This window comes from Neolamprologus multifasciatus, chromosome 18, assembly GCF_963576455.1.
Source record: "Neolamprologus multifasciatus chromosome 18, fNeoMul1.2, whole genome shotgun sequence".
NCBI lineage: Eukaryota > Metazoa > Chordata > Actinopteri > Cichliformes > Cichlidae > Neolamprologus > Neolamprologus multifasciatus.
Window position 1 is genome coordinate 2166485 of NC_140456.1, and position 25001 is coordinate 2191485.

At 39.7% G+C, this 25001-nt stretch overlaps 2 protein-coding genes across 2 annotated transcripts; one reads left to right on the forward strand and one right to left on the reverse strand.

Annotated features, from left to right (window-relative positions):
- Nucleotides 1-934: 934 nt before the first annotated feature.
- Nucleotides 935-17734, forward strand: crfb16 (cytokine receptor family member B16). The gene is made up of 7 exons (XM_085140939.1): nucleotides 935-2432; nucleotides 5917-6043; nucleotides 13962-14152; nucleotides 14433-14557; nucleotides 14925-15072; nucleotides 15670-15824; nucleotides 16087-17734. Exons 1-7 carry the CDS (start codon nucleotides 2381-2383, stop codon nucleotides 16213-16215), a joined length of 927 nt encoding a protein of 308 aa, XP_084997065.1. The 5' UTR covers nucleotides 935-2380; the 3' UTR covers nucleotides 16216-17734.
- Nucleotides 17735-18988: 1254 nt separating this feature from the next.
- LOC146496974 (uncharacterized) lies at nucleotides 18989-24888 on the reverse strand. Its single transcript, XM_085140785.1, has 2 exons — nucleotides 23363-24888; nucleotides 18989-22193 (listed from the first exon to the last, which is right to left on the reverse strand). Exon 2 carries the CDS (start codon nucleotides 22047-22049, stop codon nucleotides 20397-20399), a length of 1653 nt encoding a protein of 550 aa, XP_084996911.1. The 5' UTR covers nucleotides 22050-22193; nucleotides 23363-24888; the 3' UTR covers nucleotides 18989-20396.
- Between the last annotated feature and the right edge of the window lie 113 nt (nucleotides 24889-25001).

A 25001-nucleotide genomic window follows, 5' to 3' on the forward strand; every position in this document is an offset into this window, starting at 1 on the left:
CCGTTAAACCCCGAAGAAGAAGAAGAAGCTGTGTCCCAGAATTCATAGCGCAGCCCAGCTCAGTTTCCAACAATGGCGGCAGCTAGTTAGTTTTAATATTACTCTTATTATTCTTTCTGGGTCACAAAATAAACGTTTAACATATTTTCAGGCGAGAATGTAGCTGTGTAAACCTCAAATATCTGCTCAGTTTATCAAGACGCCACATATTTTCAAAAGCGCTCCGACGTTTTCGGAGACGTCTGTTAGCCACTAGCTCGATAGCTAGCCGGGGGCTAGGCTAACTAGAGCCGTGAGAACACCGGACTCCCGGGAAATCGTTTTCAAACCCACCGCCGTCTTTCGCTACTCAGGTTAAACATGATATATAAGTCACTTAGATAACTTAAAATGTTATTGTTTGGCTTTTTTCAGTATTTTATTTGTTCCTGAGTAAATCTGTTTGGCTGAGATTAAAGTTATAGTTTTTACACAGCTGAATAAACGTCAAGCAGACAACTGATTATCAGAAGTGTGAGATGCTCGAGAATTTACTCCGGTGTCCTGTTATATTTTAGATAGCAAGGAGTTTCAAGACTCAGCTGTCCATCTGCATCTAAAGGTCAAAGGTCACTCTTTCGAGGATGCCAATGTTCACATTTTGGACAGAGAGGACAGATGGTTTGAAAGAGGAGTGAAAGAAGCATCTATGTCCACTGTGAGCGACCATCTTTGAACAGAGGCAGTGGTTTACAACACCAACTCTCTGCCATCTATAATCCAGTTTTGAGATCCCTTCCCAGACGCCTTAACGCCCACTCACATCCTGGGCCATCTGACCTCAGGAATTTGCATGATAAGGTGGGGCCAGGTTTCACAATGAACTTATCCGAAACTCTGGCTGATTGGGACCCACACCCAGTTCCACACCTTGGCTCAGGCGATTAGAGGAACATCAGGGGTCCTTTTGTCCCTCTGTGGGGGACACTCCCACCAGGTTTATATCTGGGACTCTCCACCATTTGACCTTAGAACTGAAGAAGCCTCTCGGATGAAGGTGAAACGTCTTCAAGTAACTTAAAGAAGTCCAGACGCTTTTCTTTGCAAGCTCCTTTGACTACGATGACCTGGATGACTGAGAACCTTCACAGACATAGCAAGGAGTTTATTAAACTTCACCGAAACAATCTGCAAATTTCATTAAAATTTAATAAACTATCATCTTGTCTTTATTTTTAGTTAGCACATACCTTAAACACTTAAAGCTGTAAGCTAATGATAGTTATATAAGAGCAGATGCTGCTGGTGCAATAAGCTGTACGTTTTACGTCCAATGGATGATGATCTTATTAGTCGACTATCAAAATAATCGTTTGTGGCAGCCCTAGTTGCCACTATCCCTCATTAGCTCCTCTGTGTATTTATAAGCTTCAGGTTGGCTGTGTTCTTGAATTGTGTTGTCTTCTGCTTGTTTGACTCCCTGCATGTCTCTCTTTGCATTTTTGGTCTCTGCTTTGGATTCATGCTCAGGCTTGCTTTTTATTGGCTGACTTCAGCCTTGTCATCTTGCATTTTGGCCATAACTCCTGAAACTTTATGACAGAAATTAACTCACATTTCTTTAGTGTGTCCCCCTCTGCACACCACCAGATGCTGAGGTGACACAGCATCTGGATGAAGTGAACGAATGGATAAAATGTCTTCCAGAGAGATTAGGATTCCCTCTGCTGAAGCTGAAAACGAGTGCTTGTTAATTCAATCTGAGGATGTTAGTTAAAGGAAGCATTCATTTCTAAAAGGCTGGGTCAGGGCCGCTCATCTGCTTACTCACTATGTGGACTGAACAGAAAATAAGATCATGATGTACATTTAAAATCTGACCTCAGAAACCGGCTGGTGTGTCACTCAGACTCTTGTTTGCACTGGAACAGCAGCACTATGTACCGACCGTGTTAATACTGAGAACAATCAGCGTTGATGATCTTTGTTTGTGTTACAGACGCGTTATGAGTTAAGCCAGTGATTTACTGTTGACAGCTGTGCGCCTTGAGGGAAATCATAACAGGTCAGACCGGATCTGCCGCCCCAAATAACCCTCAGCATCCGAACACACCGGCTCCTCTCTGCAGGTCAGAGAAGAGCCGAGTTACAGAGAGACGAGTTTGAAACAAGAGTTTGGGAGAAAGACGATAGACGAACTGAAACCTGCGATTTCACTGTGATCTTCCAATTGTCTTCGAGACCTGAGTGACCACAGAAGGATCCGGGTTATTTTGACAGAGATCTGGATTTTTAATCTCATAGTAACGATCCGCCTGTGTGCAGGTACCTGCTCAGATTCGGCTATGAAGGAACCGACGGGCTCGTTTCTCCTTCTGGTCTGGAGATAAGTGCTGCAGTCATGACTGTCGGTCTCCTGCTGCTGATGATGACCCTGCTGAACTTCACAGATGGTGAGTTTACGTTCAGCTGACACAGAGACCTGATTTCTGTCTGAGCCCAACACACGATCACATGAAGGCTCTGCAGCATCAGGCTGGAAAATCCCCCAGGAGGGAGTCTGGCTGCTGCTTTACCAGGATTTCTTTTTAAATGGGATGGTTTATGGAGTCCACACACAGACACACACACATGCACACACACACACACACACACACAAATCTGGATACTTGATTAAAAAATTGTAGTTTATAAAACTGTTGTAGAAACATTAAAACACGACATAAGAGTTAAAAACCACTTAGGTTCTAAAGTGAAAGTAGTCTGTGTGCAAACACACATTGTTGTGATAACGGCATCATAGTTACTAAGTTATTAATGGACATGTCAACTTCATGTTTCAGCTGGAAATGATTTCACTTACTTATAAATATATCGTGGCTCAAGAGTTGGCAGTTCATCTTGTAATCGGAAGGTTGCCGGTTCGAGCCCCGGCTCTGACAGTCTCGGTCGTTGTGTCCTTTGGCAAGACACTTCACCCGTTGCCTACTGGTGGTGGTCAGAGGGCCCGGTGGCGCCAGTGTCCGGCAGCCTCGCCTCTGTCAGTGCGCCCCAGGGTGGCTGTGGCTACAATGTAGCTGCCATCACCAGTGTGTGAATGTGTGGATGATTGTGTGTAGTGTAAAGCGCTATACAAATACAGGCCATTTACCATAAATGTGTCTATTCTTATCTATATTAACACAACGTAATATATTTTTAAATCTGTAGAATAAGAAGTAATCACCAGCGGAGGTCAATCGTATCTCTGTGACCTCCCTGTGAACCCCGTGAAGGTGCAGTTACGGTGTACGCTCCACACATACACATGAAGCAGGAGTTTGTGTGATTTTATAGCTGCCAGCTCGCATAATAAACAGTAACTTATTTACGCTGCACAAACTTTTAACTACGACTACTTATGTCTGTTTTTATTTTATTAAATTTAATATGTGGCAGAATGAAACTGAACGGACAACTCTGACATTATCTGATAATGTTGAAACTGCTGTGGGCGTAACACTGCATTATGTTATAATAGCCCTGAAATGTGCGTAATGCCTTTTATTGTTACATTTTAATTAGTTGAGCTGTTGCAGACGAACAAGCTTGGCTGCACCGGTGATGTCACAACATGACTGAAGGAATCTGTCTTATCTCATGTTTGTTGAGTGAAAGCCAAGTGAGCATCATCATCATCATCATCATCTTTATTCATAAAGAACTTTAAAACGACTGTATGCATAAATTGTATGAGTACAGATGAGTATGATTAGTCATATAAATAAATACTAAACATCAAAATAATTGGAGGTCTTCTAGTAAAATCTACCACAGATGAAGAATCTGATAATTGCATTAAAAATGCACCTGAAGGTGTCAACAGGGCAAACACAGCAGACAGATGCAGGTTCAGGGAGTCGACTTATTTGAGGTGAGCAGCAGTGTCACACACACGTCAGCCTAAGCCACCACAAAATTACTCAGATTTATGAGTTATTAAATAATTACAGCCCATCTTTGTTTCCTCCCCCCCAAAAAAATTTGTAAAATAGAAAATACATCAGTAATAGAAAAGTGACACCTACACAAGAAAGTCCACTGCAGATCTTACATGTAAGTGGACTCATGTATTGCCCAATCAGACACTCGATTCTCGTGCGCCACAGTCACTGAAGGAGGAACATCAGCTTCATCAGTGTCCAGTCTGATATCCACTAGAGGTGGGAATCACCATACATCCCACGATACGATATTATTGCAATTTTTTAAAATATTTTGCGATATTCAGATTCTGTACATAAAGGTAAACTTTATCAATATTCATTTTATCTAATATCAAAGTCTCACACTCAGTCTTTCTCTCATTTCAGTTTGATTGTTGACAAACTGAACGGTTTGTATTACAGTCTAGTCCAACTTAACTGAATCAACCATCTGGTACAATTATAGCTATTCTGAACTATGCAGTTTATGAAAACTATGCAGCCCCTTCAGCAACTGAAGAATTTGAAAGTAAATTAAAACAAAATATAATTTTACATTAAATAAAAAAGTTTTAAACTTAATTAAAATAAAACATGTCTTAAATTAAAATAAGTAAACTGTCACATTTGGACAGTGAAGGAATGTCAGGATTCTTGCTCAGAAAAAGGATCAACATGCTCTGAAGTCAGAGCACAAAAACCTTTTTGTAACAAAATATCGATTTCTGCTGTCCCTGTATCGATACATTATTAGCAAACAAAATATCACCATGCTACACAGTATCGATTTTTTCCCCCACCCCTAATATCCAGTAGATCTTAAAAAATATTAATTCAAGCCTTTTGAATAAGTGTAACTTCTAACAATAGTTATTTTTTAATGTTGTTTTCATCACATCTACCAACTAATAATACAGTTAATTTGACCATAAATGAAAATGACTGAGTTTCCTTTTCTCCGTTGCTTCTTCACTGAACCCGCTTTGAAAAGACCAACCTGCCTTATTTCCCCTCATCCTGACGTCTGTGGAGCCGACGCAGACAGTCGCTCTGTCACGTACATGCAAGCAAAGCCAAGACGAGTGTGCTTTGCTCATCATGGATGCTCGTGATCATTACTATTCCTGTTACACCGTGTAGAGTGTACACTACTCTCACCTGGGCTCAGCAGGCCAAGTGAAGTAAAAACTGACATATATGAACTTTTCTTTATTATTTTGGGCTTTTTGAAACTTTACTTAATGATAACAATTTATAATGAATGCATTTAACCTCTTAAGCCCCAAGCCTACCTGATCTCCTGCTTTTTGCCCCCGTATCAGGGGGCGTTGGGGCTTAAGAGGTTAAAAATAGATACATTTTCCAAATTGAAGAACAAATATTGTGTCTTAATGTCAAAAACCTCTATTTGTTATGCTGCAGCTGAACTGGAGTTGGTTTTATTTTACTATAATACCATTTGGTGCCAAAAGATGATTTAGTGAGTAAATGTATCAGTCTAGACCTACACTTGATTTTCCCCCATTATAGTTTTACTGTAGTTTAACTTGTTGCAGTGGGAGGTCAGTGGCAATAGTAACTACCAGTAAGAAGGAAACACCGATAGCTTGAGCACAGTCAGTGCAGCAATGCAGCGAATATGAACGTTCACATGGTTAAGACCAGATATATTTCTCCCAAACTAAATGAAACCAATCAGAAAACTGGAAAAACCAAACACAGAGTGAACCTTCTGACTAATAACTCAGTGTGTGTAACGATGAGATGCAGGCAAACAGTATTAGATTAGATTGGGTTCATACGTGTCTGCAGCTTCAATTTCCTTTTTTAATATCCATCTGATGTTTTGATTAGTCACATGGCAACAGAGGATATCAGGACGTGTTCTGCTCATATTAAATTTGACTTAATATTACATTTTTTATGATACCTGATTTATAACATTCGATCTGACATTTTACTGTGCCTGCAGATGTTTGGACGCTACCGGCTCCCAGCAGCGTTTTCATGGAGTCTGTGGACATGAGACACATGCTGAGGTGGCCCCCCCTGCAGGCTTCATGCAACACTACACTTCAGTACTCTGTCCAGTATCAGGGGTAAGTATTGTAAAAAATGCTGATCAAATATTTGCTTACACTAGTCCCCAACAGAACATATTAAAAAGTCACACACAAAACTAACTGATGATGACTTTTAAAAATATGAATTTTAGTAAGAACAGTTTGGAGCTCAAAGTCAGCCTCATCCTGTAGTTCAATACAGAGAGATCACTGAAGAATTGAAACATGGTGAGAAGATTTAGGACAGGACGCCACAGAGTGTAGATGCAGGTGGTGGTGAAGATGAAGATGAGGCTTGGATGAAGCTCTGACTGAGGTGTCTGTGAGGTGGAGATGGAGAGGAGGTGACTCTCTGACTGAGAGCACAGATTTAAACTACGCAGATTAGAGGCTGACTGAACATAAAGGACTAGACTTGTATTTGTATACAACGACAGCTGAAACTAAATGATCCTGACAGGGAGATGTTGCTCTTGATGTAATTCTAACCATGTGACCTAAAACAACAGGAGCAAAGAATGATCAGCAGGTACGTCTGTGTTCAGAGCTGGATGGAAGTGTTTTTGCTTAGTGCTTTATTCTAGTTTTAAAAACAATTCTCTGTTCATAAGTCACCTGTGTCATGGTCCTGAGCCATGTTGGCCCAGTATTCTTAGTTTTCGTGTGTTTTGTATTTTGTTCTTTATTTATGCCTTGGTTCCTAGGTTGTTTAGTTAAGATGTTCCTTATTTGGTTACCCTCTGTGTATCTGTGAAGCCTTGTTTCCCCTCCTTGTGTTTTATTCCATGTTTTCCCGTTATGTCCGTGCTCTCTCTCCTCCTGTCTGAACCTCTGTGTACTTCCTGTTTTACTTTGACAGTCTCCCGTCAGTGTTGCATTTACTCCTGCCGTGTCTTGTTATGATTATCAGCGTCACCTGTGTTCCCCGTGTGCTCCCACTTCCCTCGTTAACCCTCTGTGTATTTATGTCTGCGTCTCCCTCATGTTGTGTGTGATTCTCCCTGTGTTTCCTGGTGAGCTTTATATTTAGTTTTTCCCAGTTTAGGTTTGTATCAGACCGCACTCAGTTTATCCAACTTAAATCCCATTCTTCAACTCTCTATCCTGTTTCTGCTGGTGTGCCCCAGGGTTCAGTATTGGGGCCTCTTTTATTCATTATTTATATGCTTCCTCTTGGTTATATATTCCGAAAATATAATATAAACTTTCACTGTTATGCCGATGACACCCAGCTCTACCTTTCTTCTAAACCCAATTCATCCCTCCCACCTCCCTCCCTCTCAGACTGTCTTATTGAGATTAGATCCTGGTTCTCCTCCAATTTCCTCAAACTTAACAGTAATAAAACTGAAGTTTTACTTGTTGGTACACCATCTATCCTAACCAAATCCCACAGCTTTTCCATTAACAATGAAAATTCTCCCACCCTTCCCTCCCCTCAGGTTAAGAGTTTGGGTGTCATACTTGATAATACTCTCTCATTCCAGTCTCACATTAATTACATAACCCGGTCTGCTTACTTCCACTTACGTAATATTAACCGACTCCGCCCCTTCCTTACTCTCCATGCTGCTGCTATCCTTGTCCATAGTCTTATTACATCCCGTATTGATTACTGTAATTCCCTCTTATTTGGTCTCCCTAAAAAGTCCCTTCATAAACTTCAACTTCTTCAAAATTCTGCAGCTCGGATCATAACCCGTACTCCGTTAAGTGCTCATATCACCCCAGTTCTCCAGCAGCTTCACTGGTTGCCCATAGAAGCCAGGATAAACTTTAAAATCTTACTTCTCACGTTCAAATGTATCCATAAATCTGCTCCTTCATATTTGTGTGACCTGCTCCATATCACCACTGTTTCCCACCCTCTCAGATCATCATCTGCTACTCATCTTACCGTTCCGTCCTCACACCTCATCACTGTGGGGAACAGAGCTTTCAGTCGCTCTGCTCCTCGCTCTGGAGCTCTCTTCCTCCTGCACTAAGAAATATTGACTCCCTCTCCGTATTTAAGTCACAGCTCAAAACACACCTGTTTAGACTGGCTTATTCGCTTTAATGCTGATTTTATCTGTTGTCACGCTCTGTTTTGTAATTTTAACTTATTTTATGTATTTTATGACTATTGTTCCTTTTATTAATTGTGTTTTTTGTAAGGTGACCTTGGGTTTCTGAAAGGCGCCCTCAAATAAAATGTATTATTATTATTATTATTACTCGTGATCTGTCTTTCCAGCAATAAAGCTGTGCTTTCTGAGTTTATTCCCCATGTCCCCGTGAGTTTGCGTTTGGGTCCTCTCCTGCCTGCCACACAGCCTAATCATGACAACCTGAGTGTAAGCCACAAAGATTACAGCTGTTCAGTCAGTAACAGTTTCATAACTGAGAGAATTTCAGTGTCTTTTCTCACTGCAACACAAGAGAGACGTCTAAAAAACACCTTTAAATTAACGAGTAAATAACTTCCAACAAATCACTAACAGTGAGATCATAAGACCTGTTCTAAAACTCTCACCTGTGGTTCCACCCTCTTTTTCTGCTTTGGAGGCGTAGCAGCAGTGTAAGACCTGCCTATGGGTGTAAGGCTCAGGTATGGGTGTATGCACCCCAACAGTGAAAGCACACAGATGCATGCAGAGGCAATGCATCTGTGTGCATTGATGTAAAAAAGTTTTACAACCATAAACTTAATTATTCCTCTGCTTTTTATTCTAAATATTTAAAGACAAAAATCATCCTGATGTAAAAGCTTTATGAACTCACACCAAAACCTAACCATAGACAGGCTCAGCCACACCTCTGATCCTCTGATAAACGTGATAAATGTCACCTAACAGGTTGACTCTGACTGAATCATGAGTCATTACTGTGCTAAATCTTCAGTGACGTGCAATAAACAACAAATGCAATGAGGAATGCTGCGTGTGTGGTGGAGGAGGTGGAGTCGTGCAGAGGTGTATTTTCAAAGGATTAAATGTGAATAGTTTCAAGCTCCTTTAAATGAAGCTAATTCAATTCAATTCAATTCAATTCAATTTTATTTATATAGCGCCAAATCACAACAAAAGTCGCCTCAAGGCGCTTCATAGATACAGAGAAAAACCCAACAATCATATGACCCCCCATGAGCAGCACTTTGGCGACAGTGGGAAGGAAAAACTCCCTTTTAACAGGAAGAAACCTCCAGCAGAACCAGGCTCAGGGAGGGGCGGGGCCATCTGCTGTGATTGGTTGGGGTGAGAGAAGGAAGACAGGATAAAAGAGATGCTGTGGAAGAGAGACAGAGGTTAATAACAGATATGATTCAATGCAGAGAGGTCTGTTAATACATAGAGAGCGAGAAAGGTGACTGGAAAGGAAAAACTCAATGCATCATGGGAATCCCCCGGCAGCCTACATCTATTGCAGCATAACTAAGGGAGGATTCAGGATCACCTGGTCCAGCCCTAACTATATGCTTTAGCAAAAAGGAAAGTTTTAAGCCTAATCTTAAAAGTAGAGATAGTGTCTGTCTCCCGAATCCCCCTCTTCTGGTTCCACAGAAGAGGGGCCTGAAAACTGAAGGCTCTGCCTCCCATTCTACTTTTAAATACTCCAGGAACAACAAGTAGGCCTGCAGAGCGGGAGCGAAGTGCTCTAATAGGGTGATATGGTACTACAAGGTCATTAAGATAAGATGGGGCCTGATTATTTAAGACCTTGTATGTGAGGAACAGGATTTTGAATTCAATTCTGGATTTAACAGGAAGCCAATGAAGGGAAGCCAAAACAGGAGAAATATGCTCTCTCTTTCTAGTCCCTGTCAGGACTCTTGCTGCAGCATTTTGGATTAGCTGAAGGCTTTTCAGTGAGTTTTTTGGACATCCTGATAATAATGAATTGCAGTCGTCCAGCCTGGAAGTAATAAATGCATGAACTAGTTTTTCAGCGTCACTCTGAGACAGGATATTTCTAATTTTAGAGATGTTGCACAAATGGAAGAACGCAGTCTTACATATTTGTTTAATATGTGCGTTGAAGGACATGTCCTGGTCAAAAATGACTCCAAGGTTCCTCACAGTGTTACTGGAGGCCAAGGTAATGCCATCCAGAGTAAGAATCTGGTTAGATACCATATTTCTAAGCTTTTCAGCGCCGAGTACAATGACCTCAGTTTTATCTGAGTTAAGAAGCAGAAAGTTAGTGGCCATCCAAGTCTTTATGTCTTTAAGACATTCCTGCAGTTTAACTAATTGGTGTGTGTTATCTGGCTTCATGGACAGATAGAGCTGGGTGTCATCTGCATAGCAGTGTAAATGTATGCTATGTCTTCTAATGATGCTGCCTAGGGGAAGCATGTATAATGTAAACAGAATTGGTCCTAGCACTGAACCCTGTGGAACTCCATAATTAACCTCAGTGTGTGAAGAGGACTCTCCATTTACATGCACAAATTGGAGTCTATTAGATAGATATGATACAAACCGCTGCAGTGCAATACCTGTAATACCTACAGCATGTTCTAATCGCTCTAATAGGATATTATGGTCAACAGTATCGAATGCTGCACTAAGGTCGAGAAGGACAAGCACAGAGATGAGTCCACTGTCAGAGGCCATAAGAAGATCATTTGTAACCTTCACTAAAGCTGTTTCTGTGCTGTGATGAACTCTGAAACCTGACTGAAACTCTTCAAATAAACCATTCCTCTGCAGATGATCTGTTAGCTGTTTGACAACTACTCTTTCAAGGATGTTTGATATGAAAGGAAGGTTGGAGATTGGCCTATAATTAGCTAAGACTGCTGGGTCTAGAGATGCTTTTTGAGTAAAGGTTTAACTACAGCCAGCTTGAAGGCCTGTGGTACATAGCCGATTATTAGAGATAGGTTGATCATATATAAGATCGAAGAATTAATCAATGGCAGGACTTCTTTGAGCAGTTTTGTAGGAATGGGGTCTAAAAGACACGTTGATGGTTTGGAGGAAGTAATTATTGAAGATAACTCAGAAAGATCGATTGGAGAAAAAGAGTCTAACTTAACATCAATGGTACTAGGAGTAGCTGTAGATAATATTACATCTGTGGGATGATTATTGGTAATTTTTTCTCTAATGATAAAAATTTTATTTGTGAAGAAGTTCATGAAGTCATCACTAGTTAACGTTAAAGGGATGGTTGGCTCAAAAGAGCTCTGACTTTTTGTCAGCCTGGCTACAGTGCTGAAGAGAAACCTGGGGTTGTTCTTATTTTCTTCAATCAGTGATGAGTAGTAAGCTGTTCTGGCTTTGCGGAGGGCTTTCTTATAAAGCAACAAACTATTTCTCCAGGCTAAATGATGATCCTCTAAATTTGTGACACGCCATTTCCTCTCCAGATTACGAGTCATCTGCTTTAGGGTACGTGTTTGAGAATTATACCACGGGGTCAGGTACTTCTGATTAGAGACCTTAGTTTTCACAGGAGCTACAGTATCCAGAGTCGTACGTAGTGAGGAGGTGAAATTATTAACAAGATAATCGACCTCTGTTGGGGTAGCGTTCAGATAGCTGCTCTGCTCTGTGTTGGTACAGGGCATTGACGATGATAACAGTGGCTGGATTATATTCTTAAACTTAGTTACAGCGCTTTCAGAAAGAAATCTACTTTGATAAAGTCCACTCTCCACTGCTGCGTAATCAATTATTGTAAATGTAAATGTTATCAAGAAATGATCAGACAGGAGAGGGTTTTCAGGAAACACTGTTAAATGTTCAGTTTCTATGCCATATGTTAAAACAAGATCTAGAGTGTGATTAAAGTGGTGGGTGGGTTCTTTTACATTTTGAGAGAAACCAATTGAGTCTAACAACAGATTAAATGCCATGTTGAGGCTGTCATTTTTAGCATCAACATGGATGTTAAAATCACCCACAATAATTATTTTATCTGAGCTCAGAACTAAATTAGATATAAAGTCTGAGAAATCTGACAGAAACTCTGTGTAAGGCCCAGGTGGACGATAGATGATAACAAGTAAGACTGGTTTCTGAGTTTCACAGCTGGGGTGGAAAATGTTAAGCATCAGGCTTTCAAATGAATTAAAAGTCTGTCTTGGTCTTTCATTAATTAATAGACTGGTGTGAAAAATTGCTGCCACACCTCCCCCTCGACCTGTGCTTTGAGATTTCTGGTAGTTAGAATGACTCGGGGGTGTTGATTCATTTAAACTAACATAATCATCCTGCTGCAACCAGGTTTCTGTAAGGCAGAGTAAATCAATTTGTTGATCAATTATTAAGTCATGTACTAACAGAGACTTGGAGGAGAGAGACCTAATATTTAATAATCCACATTACACTGTTTTACTCTTTGGTTCAGATGTGGATACTGTATTGTTCTTTCTTTGTAAATGTTTAAGTTGTTTGTTGCTGGTTTTTAGTTTGTTTTCTGTCTTTTTGGAAGCAGACACAGTCTCGATGGAGATGGGTTTTTGGGGGGGTAGCAGGAGGAGAGAAGCTGCAGAGAGGCGTGTAAGACTGCAACTCTCCTTCCTGGTCCCAACTCTCCCAACTCTAATAAAAACAACTTTGTCATAATTACCCAGCGAGTAGCAGGAGGGGAATCACTGAGGCAGGAAAGACAGATTTATAAACAGTGACACTCAAAGAAGCTGTTACACTGCAGAGTTTATTGGTTGTATTTGTTCAGACTAGGGCTGCCACGATTAGTCGACTAGTCACGATTAGTCGACTAATCACGATTAGTCGACTATCAAAATCATCGACGACTGATTTAATAGTCGACGCGTCGTTTGAAGCTTTGTAAGATCCCAAAAGACGCAGGAATAAGTAGTAGGATTTAAGAGTGTAATAACGGACTGAAACAGAAGATGGCAGCACTGCATGTACAAGGATGCCAGCTGCCGTTAAACCCCGAAGAAGAAGAAGCTGTGTCCCAGAATTCATAGCACGGCCCAGCTCAGTTTCCAACAATGGCGGCAGCTAGTTAGTTTTAATATTACTCTTATTATTCTTTCTGGGTCACAAAATAAACATTTAACATATTTTCAGGCGAGAATGTAGCTGTGTAAACCTCAAATATCTGCTCAGTTTATCAAGACACCACATATTTTCAAAAGAGCTCCGACGTTTTCGGAGATAACTTAGATAACTTAAAAATGTTATTGTTTGGCTTTTTTTAGTATTGTATTTGTTCCTGAGTAAATCGGTTTGGCTGAGATTAAAGTTATAGTTTTTACACAGCTGAGTAAACGTCAAGCAGACAGCTGATTATCAGAAGTGTGAGATGCTGGAGAATATACTCTGGTGTCCTGTTATATTTTAGATAGCAAGGAGTTTATTAAACTTCACCGAAACAATCTGCAAATTTCATTAAAATTTAATAAACTATCATCTTGTCTTTATTTTTAGTTAGCACAGACCTTAAACACTTAAAGCTGTAAGCTAATGATAGTTAGTTAGTAGAGCGGATGCTGCTGGTGCAATAAGCTGTACGTTTTACATCCAATGGATGATGATCTGATTAGTCGACTATCAAAATAATCGTTTGTGGCAGCCCTAGTTCAGACCTATGTTCCTTTGTCTGAGGCTCTCAACTCCAGCACCATAGTTTTCTTGAGAAGAATCTATTATTACCTCACTGTAGCTTCTCAGAAAGAGGAAGAAAGTTCAACCACAGGAGACAATGAGTTCACACAGCCGATGTTTAGCATCTAAAGATGGTAAATGGACTGATTCTTATATCGCTTTCTACTCAAAGCACTGTGTACAACAGAGGTAGATTAACAAAAATATGGAGATTAAAAACAGGGATAATTGGACTGAAATGCAACAGCTGGTCACTAATATGACTAAATTATTCATAAAGTGCTGGATGAAGAAATCCGTTTGTTATATGAACTTTTAGAGTCTCTGTTCTGTTCCCAAGAAATATCTAAAAGAAAACTAAAACTTTCTGTGCTCGACGTCCGCAGAGAGTTTGAGCTGGAGCATCAGAACGGCAGGTGGATGGAGGCTCCAGGGTGCCAGCGCATCACGCTCAGTCACTGTGACCTGACCTCTGACCTGGGATCAGACTCTGACTACAACATCCGGGTCAGAGCGCATTGCGGCTCGCAGCGCTCCGCCTGGACCAAACTCAGCCCTGCCTTCAATAGGAGACAAAGTAAGACGAGAGCTGACAGCTACGTCTGTTTTACGGCTGATGCTCGGTGTGTTTATGGATGTTTGTCTTCAGCTGAGACATGTCTGTCAGGCAGGAAGAGAAAGTCGGGCACTAAAGGAAAGAAAGAGGCCTTGGTTTTAAAATATCTGATAGATAGTAAAATATTTGAATTTTTAATTATGTGAGACTTACTTTGAAGAGCCCACGTGATCCTGTGATCCTGTGAACCAAGAAAAAACATTTTCTAATAGAAGTAATAAAGAGTGATTCCTGTGTGCAGCCAAACTGTCCGTACCAAAGATGACAGTGATGTCAGCAGGCGACGCCATCCAGGTGTCGTTTGAGACTCTTCCTCTGACGTCAACCGTCGACGTGACCGTTTGGAAAAAAGGCGAAAAGCTGCAGGTCGTTATTTGATCTTTATTTCTACTTTTCTCTTTATTTCTAGTTCATGTTTTCATTCTTGCATTTGCTCCTTTCTTTTCTTTTCCTGGATTATTTATTTTCGTTGGGATTGTGATTCCTTTCCTTGTTTCTGTTTTCTTTCTTTTTTTTTCTTTTAATCCACCTTTATTGTCACATGTTCATGTTTTCTCCCCCCACACTGTTGCTTTTTGTCCCTTTTCTTACACTATTTCTTTTTCCGTGTCTCCTCCTTTCTGACTTAATTTAATGACACAGCTTAAGCTTTGTTTTTTATGCATTTGTTGTATTCTTTGTTTCATTGTTTAAAATAAAAAACTCACATTTTCGTTATTTTGATCTCTTTTAGGCTATCGTGTACTCGATGCCCGCTGAGGAAGAGGTGCTGCACATCGCCGCCCTGCAGGAGAGAGCAGTGTACTGCGTCACAGCGCAGACTGTGCTGAACTCAGGGTATCGCAGCAACAGCACCGACACCCAGTGTGTGTCCATCATAGGTACAGGCATAAACACACACACACACACTTCTTACTTTCCTAAAATGTTTTAACTTTGAACATGTTTTTAAATTAAAATAAAATCTGTAGGTCATGCTCAAATATCCTCCTAATTTAAAATGTATTTCATAAAATATTTTCTTAGTTTCAGAGATGTTTCTCTTTTCATAATACCTGGTAGTGCGTTGAAGTTAAAACCTTCATCACTTTGCAATAAAGCATTTCATAAAAGTCTTCCCTTTCCCAACACTTCTCTTATTCCACATGATCTGCCTATAAAGTCTTTACTTCACAGAAACATCAAGATTTGTGCTTATAATTAAATTAAAATATGGAAGCTTCCTCGTTGTCCAGATGAGGCTTTTCTTAGTTTTGGAAACAGTGGTCCTTGTTTCCTCATCAATTATTCAAAATAATTAAATGTTCAATTAAAAAATATCTGAACATTAGAAGCAGAGAAAAACTATAAAATCCAGAAAGAACCTAAAGAACTAAAAGGTCTGAATCTAATTCTGATCTAATATCATTGAACAGACATTTTTAAAGCCAGCATTTATCCAGTGAACTAAAAGGTTTTGACTCCCGACTCATCTGCAGATCCAGATGCTCCTGCCTGGAAGACGCCGACCACCCTGACGGTGACGGTCATCATCACGGCGGGACTCCTGTTTGTTTTATTCTGGTCCATCGTTCACTGTCGTCCAGAAACCTGTAAAACACATTTCCACAAAGAGCCTCTGCCACAGTCTCTGGTCAGTGCTGCCTCTCATCTACACAGACAGAATACCTGTGGTGTAAAAGATCTGAACCAGGAAGTCACAATTTATATCAGCAAACCTAACAGCAGCAGTACTTTAGCGCACCCTGCTGGTGATACATAATTATTGTTTCTACCGAATATCTGACACCTAAATCATAAATGCACATAGTAAAGACTAAGTTTGAGGTTCAGTGTGAAGTAAAATGATCTACTGTTTAGTGAAGTTTTCCATATCTTGGTCTGTTTTTCTACAGAGAGGTAATTGGGACATTCAAATCCCAATGAGCCCTCAGGAGAAGGAGCTTTGTGACCAGATGGTGATGAAGCCAAATCGAACCTCATCACAGACTGATGCTGCACTGATAACCCATCAGGAAGACTAAACCAAGCTGAAACTCACTGAGAATCTACAGCAGGACAACAAGGAAGTAACGTGATGCTACAGTCCTGCAATATAGCTGTTGGAGGGTCACACGGAGCAGCACGCAACATTTGAATGGTCCATTTATGAGTTTCTGATCAGAGTTGGAGGTGGAAGAAGAAGCCCCTGTGAGCCCTGATTTATCGACAAAGCTGACAAGTGTTTACATTCCCTGTTGACTTCTCTTCAGAAGAAAAAACTGGGTATTTGTGTGACTTTTAAAGCGCTACGAAGCCCACAGAAGGAGGACAGGATTTATTCAAGATTCAAGCAGATCCACAGTGGTAGTAAACAAAGATGTAGGAAAAACAAACCTTTGGAAATGAAGAGACATTTTAAGTATTACTGTGTAACTGCTGATTGTGAAACTGTTAAGCAAATGAACCATCACACTTTGATCGTGAAATGAAGCAGTAATGAATGAAGCAGGGATACAGGCTTATTTTCACCGAGTACATTTAAGTTTATTACTCAAAAAAATATATTTACCAAGATTAACGATTACATTCTGTTTGAATTGAACCAGTATGAGCTTCAAAGTCATCAGTCCAGCAGACCAACCAGAGAGGATTCACCACATGTGTCAGTCTATAAAATTCAGTTCAAAAGTTGTGAGCAACATGCTGCCTACAAATTAAACAAACCATCAGACCTGCAGTAGGAGCTTGACATCAGCTTTTTAATATTTTGGTACTAAGAGTTGTTAATGCTCATTTTAGAGCAAGCTTTACAAACCTGTATTTAAAACACTCTGATGCCAGACTCTGTTCTTGTTATCTTACAGTGCTACCTCTTTAGTTCTTTTAGTGTGAAACTACATGTGTTGATTTCTAGCTGGTGCTTCACGTTAATGTCGCCTTTGTTAACGTGTATAATTAAACTGCAGCGATGTGTACGAGATGCTGTCACATCACTGCTGAAAATGTGCTGTTAGGATGAAGTTATAATTAAAGCACATGCAGTGTGTCATATTGTTTTTGAAATAAGCTTGCTGTGATGGAGCAGATATTGTTGGGTTACAGATGAGCATTATTTGTTTTCTGTAACCTTGGACCTGAGGGGTGAGCCATGAAGTCAGCTCAACATTGTCAGGCTTTCGTGGTGTTTGCTGGCTCAACAAAACCTGAAACCTCAGTCAGAGAAAACCTGTATCAGAGAGGTCACACTCAGTTTCTGCCTTTAGGAGAAACTCTATACCACACTTAGAGCGTGCTGTCGAGTAAACAACCAATGTGACAGAGACGATTTTAAACAAACGTTGAACGTTGATCTACTCTGGACCAAGTGATGTGCTCAGTGTACTCATTGTGGTCCGTGCATGTGTATGTAATGTGTCATTGCAATGTTATATATAGATATAGATATAGATATATATATGTATATACATAAAAAAAAATTCCCCACTCGCCCCTGTGGGCGGTCAATCCTTCAAGCTCGGGTCCTCTACTAGAGGCCTGGGAGCTTGAGGGTCCATGTATATATGTATATATATATGTATATATATATATATATATATATATATATATACACATATATATATATATATATATATATATATATATATATATATATATATATATTAGGGGTGCAACGATACACAAAATTCACGGTTCGGTTCGATACTTTGGTGTCACGGTTCAATATTTTTTCGATACAAAAAAAATGTTCATGCTCTTTTAATTTGTCATTTATTAAAATTATAAATATATATTTTAACTCAAAAGTACAGTTTTTAAATTTAATGTTGCTGAAACAACAAAGTAATAAAAAAATAAATCTATCTGATGGAGAAATCCCTCATCTTTGGAAAAGAGAGTTTATTACAGAGAAATGTCTCTTTCCAAAATAAAAGCTATACTATACGCTTCTTCTGGGCTATATTCTCAGCAGCATATTAAACATATCAGGTCCCCATAAGGAGAATCATGTGCTAACGGCTGTCTAAATGACTCGGGTAAAGTTTGTAGCATGCGTGCTTGTTGTTTTTGTCTGCTTCCACTTGTCTTTGCACTAGGATGCTGTCGGAGTAAATGTGCAGTCATATTCGTTGTGTTCCCACTAGTGCTGTCAGCGTTAATCTGAAATGACTTTGACGCCACAACACGGCAAATCTCCGTTAACGAGCTACCGCGGATCGTCCCGTGCGTGGGGCTGGACGGCGTCAACACGTTAACGAGCTAACTGCGCTAACGCACTAGTTCCCACCCATGTAATTGAGCATTGCGTGGCACATCCGACATACTGTTTTACTTTTGTCCATGACGCGCTTACCTTCAGGGTCATACGTCACATGAAAACCAAAATAGTTCCAAACGCCAGATCTGAATGAGGGTGGGGGAGGCTCAATTTGCCATGTTGCAACGAGCTTAACTTCTGTCTTGCTAGCTTGCGCTGCGCTCAGTGGATCTGCGCTCGACAGTGCAGCCTAGGCGGAGTAGTCGAGCGCAGATCCACTGAGCGCTCAACACAGACAGCATCGTCAGAAGAAAAGTTGATAAAATGAATTAAAAATTTTGAATTGTTCGATACATATGCGTACCGAACCGAAAGCACTGTATCGAACAGTTCAATATCGATACGAGTATCGTTGCACCCCTAATATATACATATACATATATATATATATATATATATATATATATATATATATATATATATATATATATCCAATGAAGAAAATTCATTGAATAAACGTGTTTGTGGATTATCAGCCTTTAAATCTTTTTACTAGGTGTTCTGCGCCTCTTGCTTTTGCCGTACTGGAGTTGTGATGGATTTGAGCCTCCCTGCAGTCTGAATTGGATGGATGTGTGGATATGACACATTTTTGTTAAGGTCATGATAATATTTACTGTTTTAAGAAAAAAAGAAACTAGATTGTGAGAAGCGTCTTCAGAAAGCATCATTATTGCACTGTATAACCTATGAGGAAATTTACAGCAGGGCAATAGGCCATGTCAGGTATTATCATTGGAAACACTCTAGAAGATGAGTATTTATAGTTTTGCTTTGTCGTAAATTTGTGAAAATATAATTATTTGGGGGCAACGGTGTAAGTCAGTGTTTTGCCCTTAGTCTGCATGTTCACAGACTAGCCCAACATTATTATTATTATTTGGTGGTAACTCAATCTGCAGACATTTTACTCACTTACAGAAATGAGGAATTTGGTCATATTGCCCCTTAAGATTAAAGGGAGTTTTTCTCACGGCATTGTATGAAGCAATTTACGTCATATTTTGGTAATTTTTATGTCACTTGTCACCATTTGAAACTATATCATTAATAAAAAAAAAAACAAAAATTAATTTGTCCAGTTTCACAGCTGGGTGAAGTGGAGAGAGAGAGACCCAAATGCAGGCACTGGCTTATGTGCAACGAGTGAGCTTTACTTACACGTGGTGTACACACAATACAACAGGTATGCACAGACACGAGCTTAACACTATCAGACATGGCAACAGGGAGGGAACAGAGACACAGAACAGAAAGAGCTCAAAACACAAAACCTGAGAAGTAGAAATACTAGGACAAAATATTAACAGTGACTGTTTGTCACCTGTTTATAACTCGAGTTACCATCATTTCTACACTGACTGCAGTACAGAGTGAGTGAGATGCCAATCTGTGCAATGAAGGATCACGACAGACAACAGCTTATGTGCGCTCAAGTTTATCAAAGTTTATTATTTAATGATGTCACCATCATTCAGCAGGCTATTACAAGAATAGACATAACATGTAACTCAGAATAAAAATCTCCTATATCAATGATATTTGCATTTTATGACATAAAAACATTAAGCAGGTTTAAAACATGGAGAACACAGTGTGTGTGTCAGGCATTATAAACAGTTAAGAGGGAATAAAATAATTGAATGAAGAAATAAAACAGTTATGTTGTGATCACTGTTGTATGTTATTTGGGTTTTATGTTGTCTAAAGTGATGTAAAAAAATGATAAAGCATTAAACTGTAAAAAAAAACAAAACATTTAGAATTGCACAAGTGGTAAAAACTTAAAATTACTTAATATTGCTGTTGCTGGCTGAGATTTAATGCCTCTAAATATTTGATGCTACTTCTGTCTTTATTTACCTTATGTTATTTGTGAATTGTCAAAGATGTAGCATCAAGAAATGTTTAATTACATTTCTCCACGTGAGCCATGAGCTCTGCTTTTTCCTTCATGGACATCAGAGACTGAACTCGTTGCTTCCAGCCTGGTTTAGCCTCAGATTTCTCTCCTTCAATAAGCATGTCGATGTACTCTAGAGTGGACAGAGGGTTTGGCTTCAGTGCTATCTCTTTAAGTCTGTTCAGACACTCTGCAGATCTCTCCACCAGTTTCACCACCTCAGCCTGCAAACAGTCGTACTCAGCATTCAGTTTGTCAACCAGTGCTTGAACAGTCATCTTCTCTCCTTTGGCCTTCAAGTACTTTTTTCTCAGCTCCTTTATTGTTCGTTTCTCTTTAACTTCTTTATACACCCATTTATACTTCTGATTATAATGTACATTCCAGATGCATTTCCCTGGGCACTCTGTACAGTATCCATCTGGCCCCATTGCTGCACAGCCATGTTTATCTGCATCATTTGCTATCTGGCAAGGGTAGTGACAGGTGTAATGACACTGCTTGCAATTCGTGATGTAGTTTCCAGGATTCGAAATATCCTTCTGAACAGGGATTTTAACAGAAACTTCAAACTCAAAGCTTTCATTTCTGCTGATCTCTGCCTTGCAGTTTTTAATTTTTTCCCTCGTCTCTTTTATCTCCTCAAGCTTGGCTAACCCAAGTTTCACCTGCAACTGCAGATTCTCAACTGAAATCTCGAGCTGCTTTCTTTCTCTGAGGACTTCCTGTGTCAGTGTCAAGCTTTTGGTTTCTATTTTATTCAGAGCAGCAAAAAACCTCTTCATGCTTTTTCTGCCCATCTCCCAAAACATCTGATTGAAGTCCTCTTCATCATCATCATTATCATCATCATCATCATCATCACTCATGCTTTCTGCTACAGCTGATTTGTTATTTGCAAACAGTGCTGAGTTATTGAACTTGAAGTGAACCGGCAGCCCGTCTTTTGTTTTAGGACATGGGACTCCTGCAGCATTGATCGCCTCTAGAACTGGAGGTCGCTGACCGTCTGCAAATGTCACCACAATGCTGATGTTTTCTGCCACATCTTTGCCAAAGATTGAGAGCACTGAATCAAACACATATCTTTGTGCTGCTGTGAGTCGTGCTAAAGCAGCCTGAGCTACAAAACACACAGCATCGATTTCACTGACACCATGTGAGGAAGTGAAGAGATTACGTAGCTGCTCTACAGTTTCTCTGTCTCTTTCTATGCCTCTTGTATCTCCAAAGCCTGGAGTGTCCACAATGGTCAGAGAGAACGGAATTTGAAATCCCTCCTGGTGGTTGATTTTGTAAACAGCGACTTCAGAGGTCTGACTGTGAGCTTGTGATGTTGACTGAGTTTCATTCACTAAGTTAAAGCGATATGGATCCTCCCATTTAACACCTAAAATGTAATTGATCATCCCGTTGATGAGAGTTGTCTTCCCAGCACCGGTTGCGCCCATAAGCATTATGGTGCGATTAGGTTTACTGGACTCTTCTCCAATACTGAAACTCTTGCATCCATCGACATTGAATGTCATGTTCTTTTCCAGGTGAACCATATAAACTGGGAGAAACCCTGGTGGCGTTTCAAGTGGTTTGCTGACTTTTATTTTAACAGCATCTGAAAGCTTTATGGAGCCACCTCCTTCTTTAAAAAACCCAGACATTTCCTGTTGTGTTGTATATTATTTTGTGAACTTAGAATGGAAAAGTTATTTTTCTAGTTGTAAAAAAGCAAATATTTGAAATGATGTGCAGTCAACTTAATGTCTTCTGCTCTCGAAGTGACTGAAGATCTGCCAGACCCAAATCTGCAAAAAGACAAATACTCAGAATTCAATCATAATACAAACTGGCACAGACTCAGATCAATATGACATATAGAAAGATGAAGTGGTGCTCAAATACAGTATCATTAATCATAATTGATCTCTATTTAACCTGAAAAGACTGCATTACAACACAGAGAGATAATTTTGTAAGACGATGAAACAATATGCACGGAGACCAACAACAGTCTAATATTGAGCATCTTTGTGATGCCATCAAAAATTGTGGACTCCATGCTTTGTAACTGCACAGAAGTTGACAAAAGTTGTTCCACTTTTCAATTTCCAGATTCGTTCTTCATCAAAATGCAAGAAACATGCAGCTATACGTCATAAAGTGATAACAAATTATGTTTATCCAGATGAAACAGAAAGAGTCTTGTGTGGTTAGGTAAGATACTGAGGAGAACATCAACTAGAAACTAGACTGAGGGAAACTAGAACATAGAAGGATGATTGCATGCGTGCTTACAAATACATATAACACATATAATCTAGGCAGGTCTGAGGCCTTAACTCATTTGGTGTCTCACTATATTTTACTCTACTTGGCAACAGATGACCAGAGTCAATAATTAGCCCCAGAGACCCTGAGGGCTTGAAGTTTATTACCTTGTATGGAAGATGTTATAGAAAAGAGAAGTTCTATGTCTGTTTATAGCCATTAAAGATGTACAAGATGTACCATTAACTGTGACTAATGTCTTTAACCTATTTTAATCTGTGATTGACGCCATGGGGGGCGTGTACCCCACTGCTATATGATTAAAGAATAAGAGAATATAAGAGTTATTGGTCAGTTTATGGTTTAATAAGTGTCAAGTTCAGAAGTGCAGACTTCCTCCCTACTGGAGACGTCCAGTAGGTGATCCGGCGTGGCCGTACTGGAGATTGACCATCTACCAAGACTTGGGACCTTGGTTTAAAAAAAGGTTGTGATCAGAGGATCATTTTGGGAGACACTTATTTGTGAGAAAAAGAGTAATACCGGACGCAGAGGTCCGAGGAGTTGACATATGATTTAAGAGAACTCAAGCCAGCCGTGAGCTTGAGCGTAACAGTAAAGTGAGCCAGAAGGAAACCAAGGTTTACCGTGTTGAAGTAACTCTGATAATATTACTGCAGGTTATGAGAGATGATTAAAGCATTACCTGTGTCTGTGAAGATCCGCTGTGGTCCGTAAAAAGCGTTTCTGTTGATATTTCCTCAAAGTCTGCGGACCGGTTGAGGTCTCACAAAAGACGTGCAGCTGTGTTGATATCCGGATTCGCTGTGACGTGTGACGTAAGAAACTGTCTGAAATGATTTAAGTGCCGCTGGAAGCAGGTTATGTGTGTGTGAGGCTTTGAAGTCTCTTTTTCCTTTCTCTTCTTTCTGGTTAAGAAAGTGCGGAGTTAAAACTTGGGTGCGGTCACTTCTCCTTTTAAATTTTAATGTAACAGGCACGTTGATCAAACCAGAAACGTAGTAATAAATGAAGGTGTGAGCATCCTCCTGATTGCAGAGAATTTATAGAATTATTTGAGTGAGTTTCCTTGTCTTTAAAAAAAAAAAAAAAAGGATTCTGCACAGTGAATCGAGGAAAGGTTCCCCTATCAGACTTTTAATTCAAGCACATTAACTGGTTTTACCTTCACTATTTTGCTGACACCTGTCACTCATGGGGAGCCCGGAGAGGTGTTAGTGGAGGTGTTGGTTTGTTGTGAAACATCAGATAGAGAGTTTGATTGATCTAGAGCAGAGATTTTAACCGAACCAGAGTTTCCCAGCTTCCTGGCTGATTGTGTAGAACTGCGTGAAGGCTTAGCCCAAGTTCTGGCACAGCACGGTTATTTAGAAGAGTAAGAATTTCCACAGTAAATGTTGGTGTGCCATATTATTTTGTTTCAGTGGAAACTGAGAGAATTTCTAGGTGTCAGGACTGGCTGGTTTGTGCAGTTGAAACCATTTGTTTTTTTTATCAAAATTGTACCAGCAGATATTGATTCAGCTAAGAGCTACTGGGTGCGGCCAACTTCCCCTTTTTACTTCCCCTTTTAACCCTTTAAGACCTACCATAGAACCATGTTAGCTGCATTTATCGTACACCTGCATCCTGTATAGATCAGTTTACTAAAGAAATTTCTGTAATATTAGAAAAACACAAGGAGAAGGTGACTTTTTTTTGTGGTGATTTTAACATTGATCTATTGAAGGTAAACGACCATAATAAGACTTCAGAATTTATTGATACAATGTTTAGTTTTGGATTCCATCCGTTGATTCTAAAGCCGAGCAGAATAACGATGGATAGTGCCACTTTGATCGACAATATTTTTGTCAATAAGATAGACGGCAAGATACATAGTGGACTGTTAGTCACAGATGTAAGTGATCACTTGCCTGTCTTTTCAGTGTTTGAAATGAACAATCAACTTCATTTTCAAGAGGAAAAGCAGTGGTAGAATATAAACACCAGAACAAATTGCAGCTTTTAAAACAGACTTAGAAAATTATGACTGGCAAAAAGTTTATGTGGAAGACACTAATGATGCATACAATGCGTTTTTGGATATATTTTTGTCAATCTATGACAGCCATTGTCCAATTAAAAAGTTTTCTGGAAATTATAAAAAGAAAAAAACATGGTTTACACAAGGTCTGGAAAGAGCCTGTAAAAAGAAAAATAGGTTATACAGGAATTTTTTGACACATAGAACAAAGGAAAATGAAGACAAATATAAGAAATATCGAAATAAATTAACATCTATTATGCGATATGAAAAGAAGAGATATTAGGAACAGCTGCTT

Coding starts and splice junctions, on each gene's coding strand:
- LOC146496974 (XM_085140785.1), bottom strand. CDS start 22,049: ATGTCTGGGTTTTTTAAAGAAGGAGGTGGCTCCATAAAGCTTTCAGAT.
- crfb16 (XM_085140939.1), top strand. CDS start 2,381: ATGACTGTCGGTCTCCTGCTGCTGATGATGACCCTGCTGAACTTCACA. Junction 6,044..13,961: donor TACTCTGTCCAGTATCAGGG/GTAAGTATTGTA, acceptor CGACGTCCGCAG/AGAGTTTGAGCTGGAGCATC. Junction 14,558..14,924: donor AAAAAGGCGAAAAGCTGCAG/GTCGTTATTTGA, acceptor GATCTCTTTTAG/GCTATCGTGTACTCGATGCC.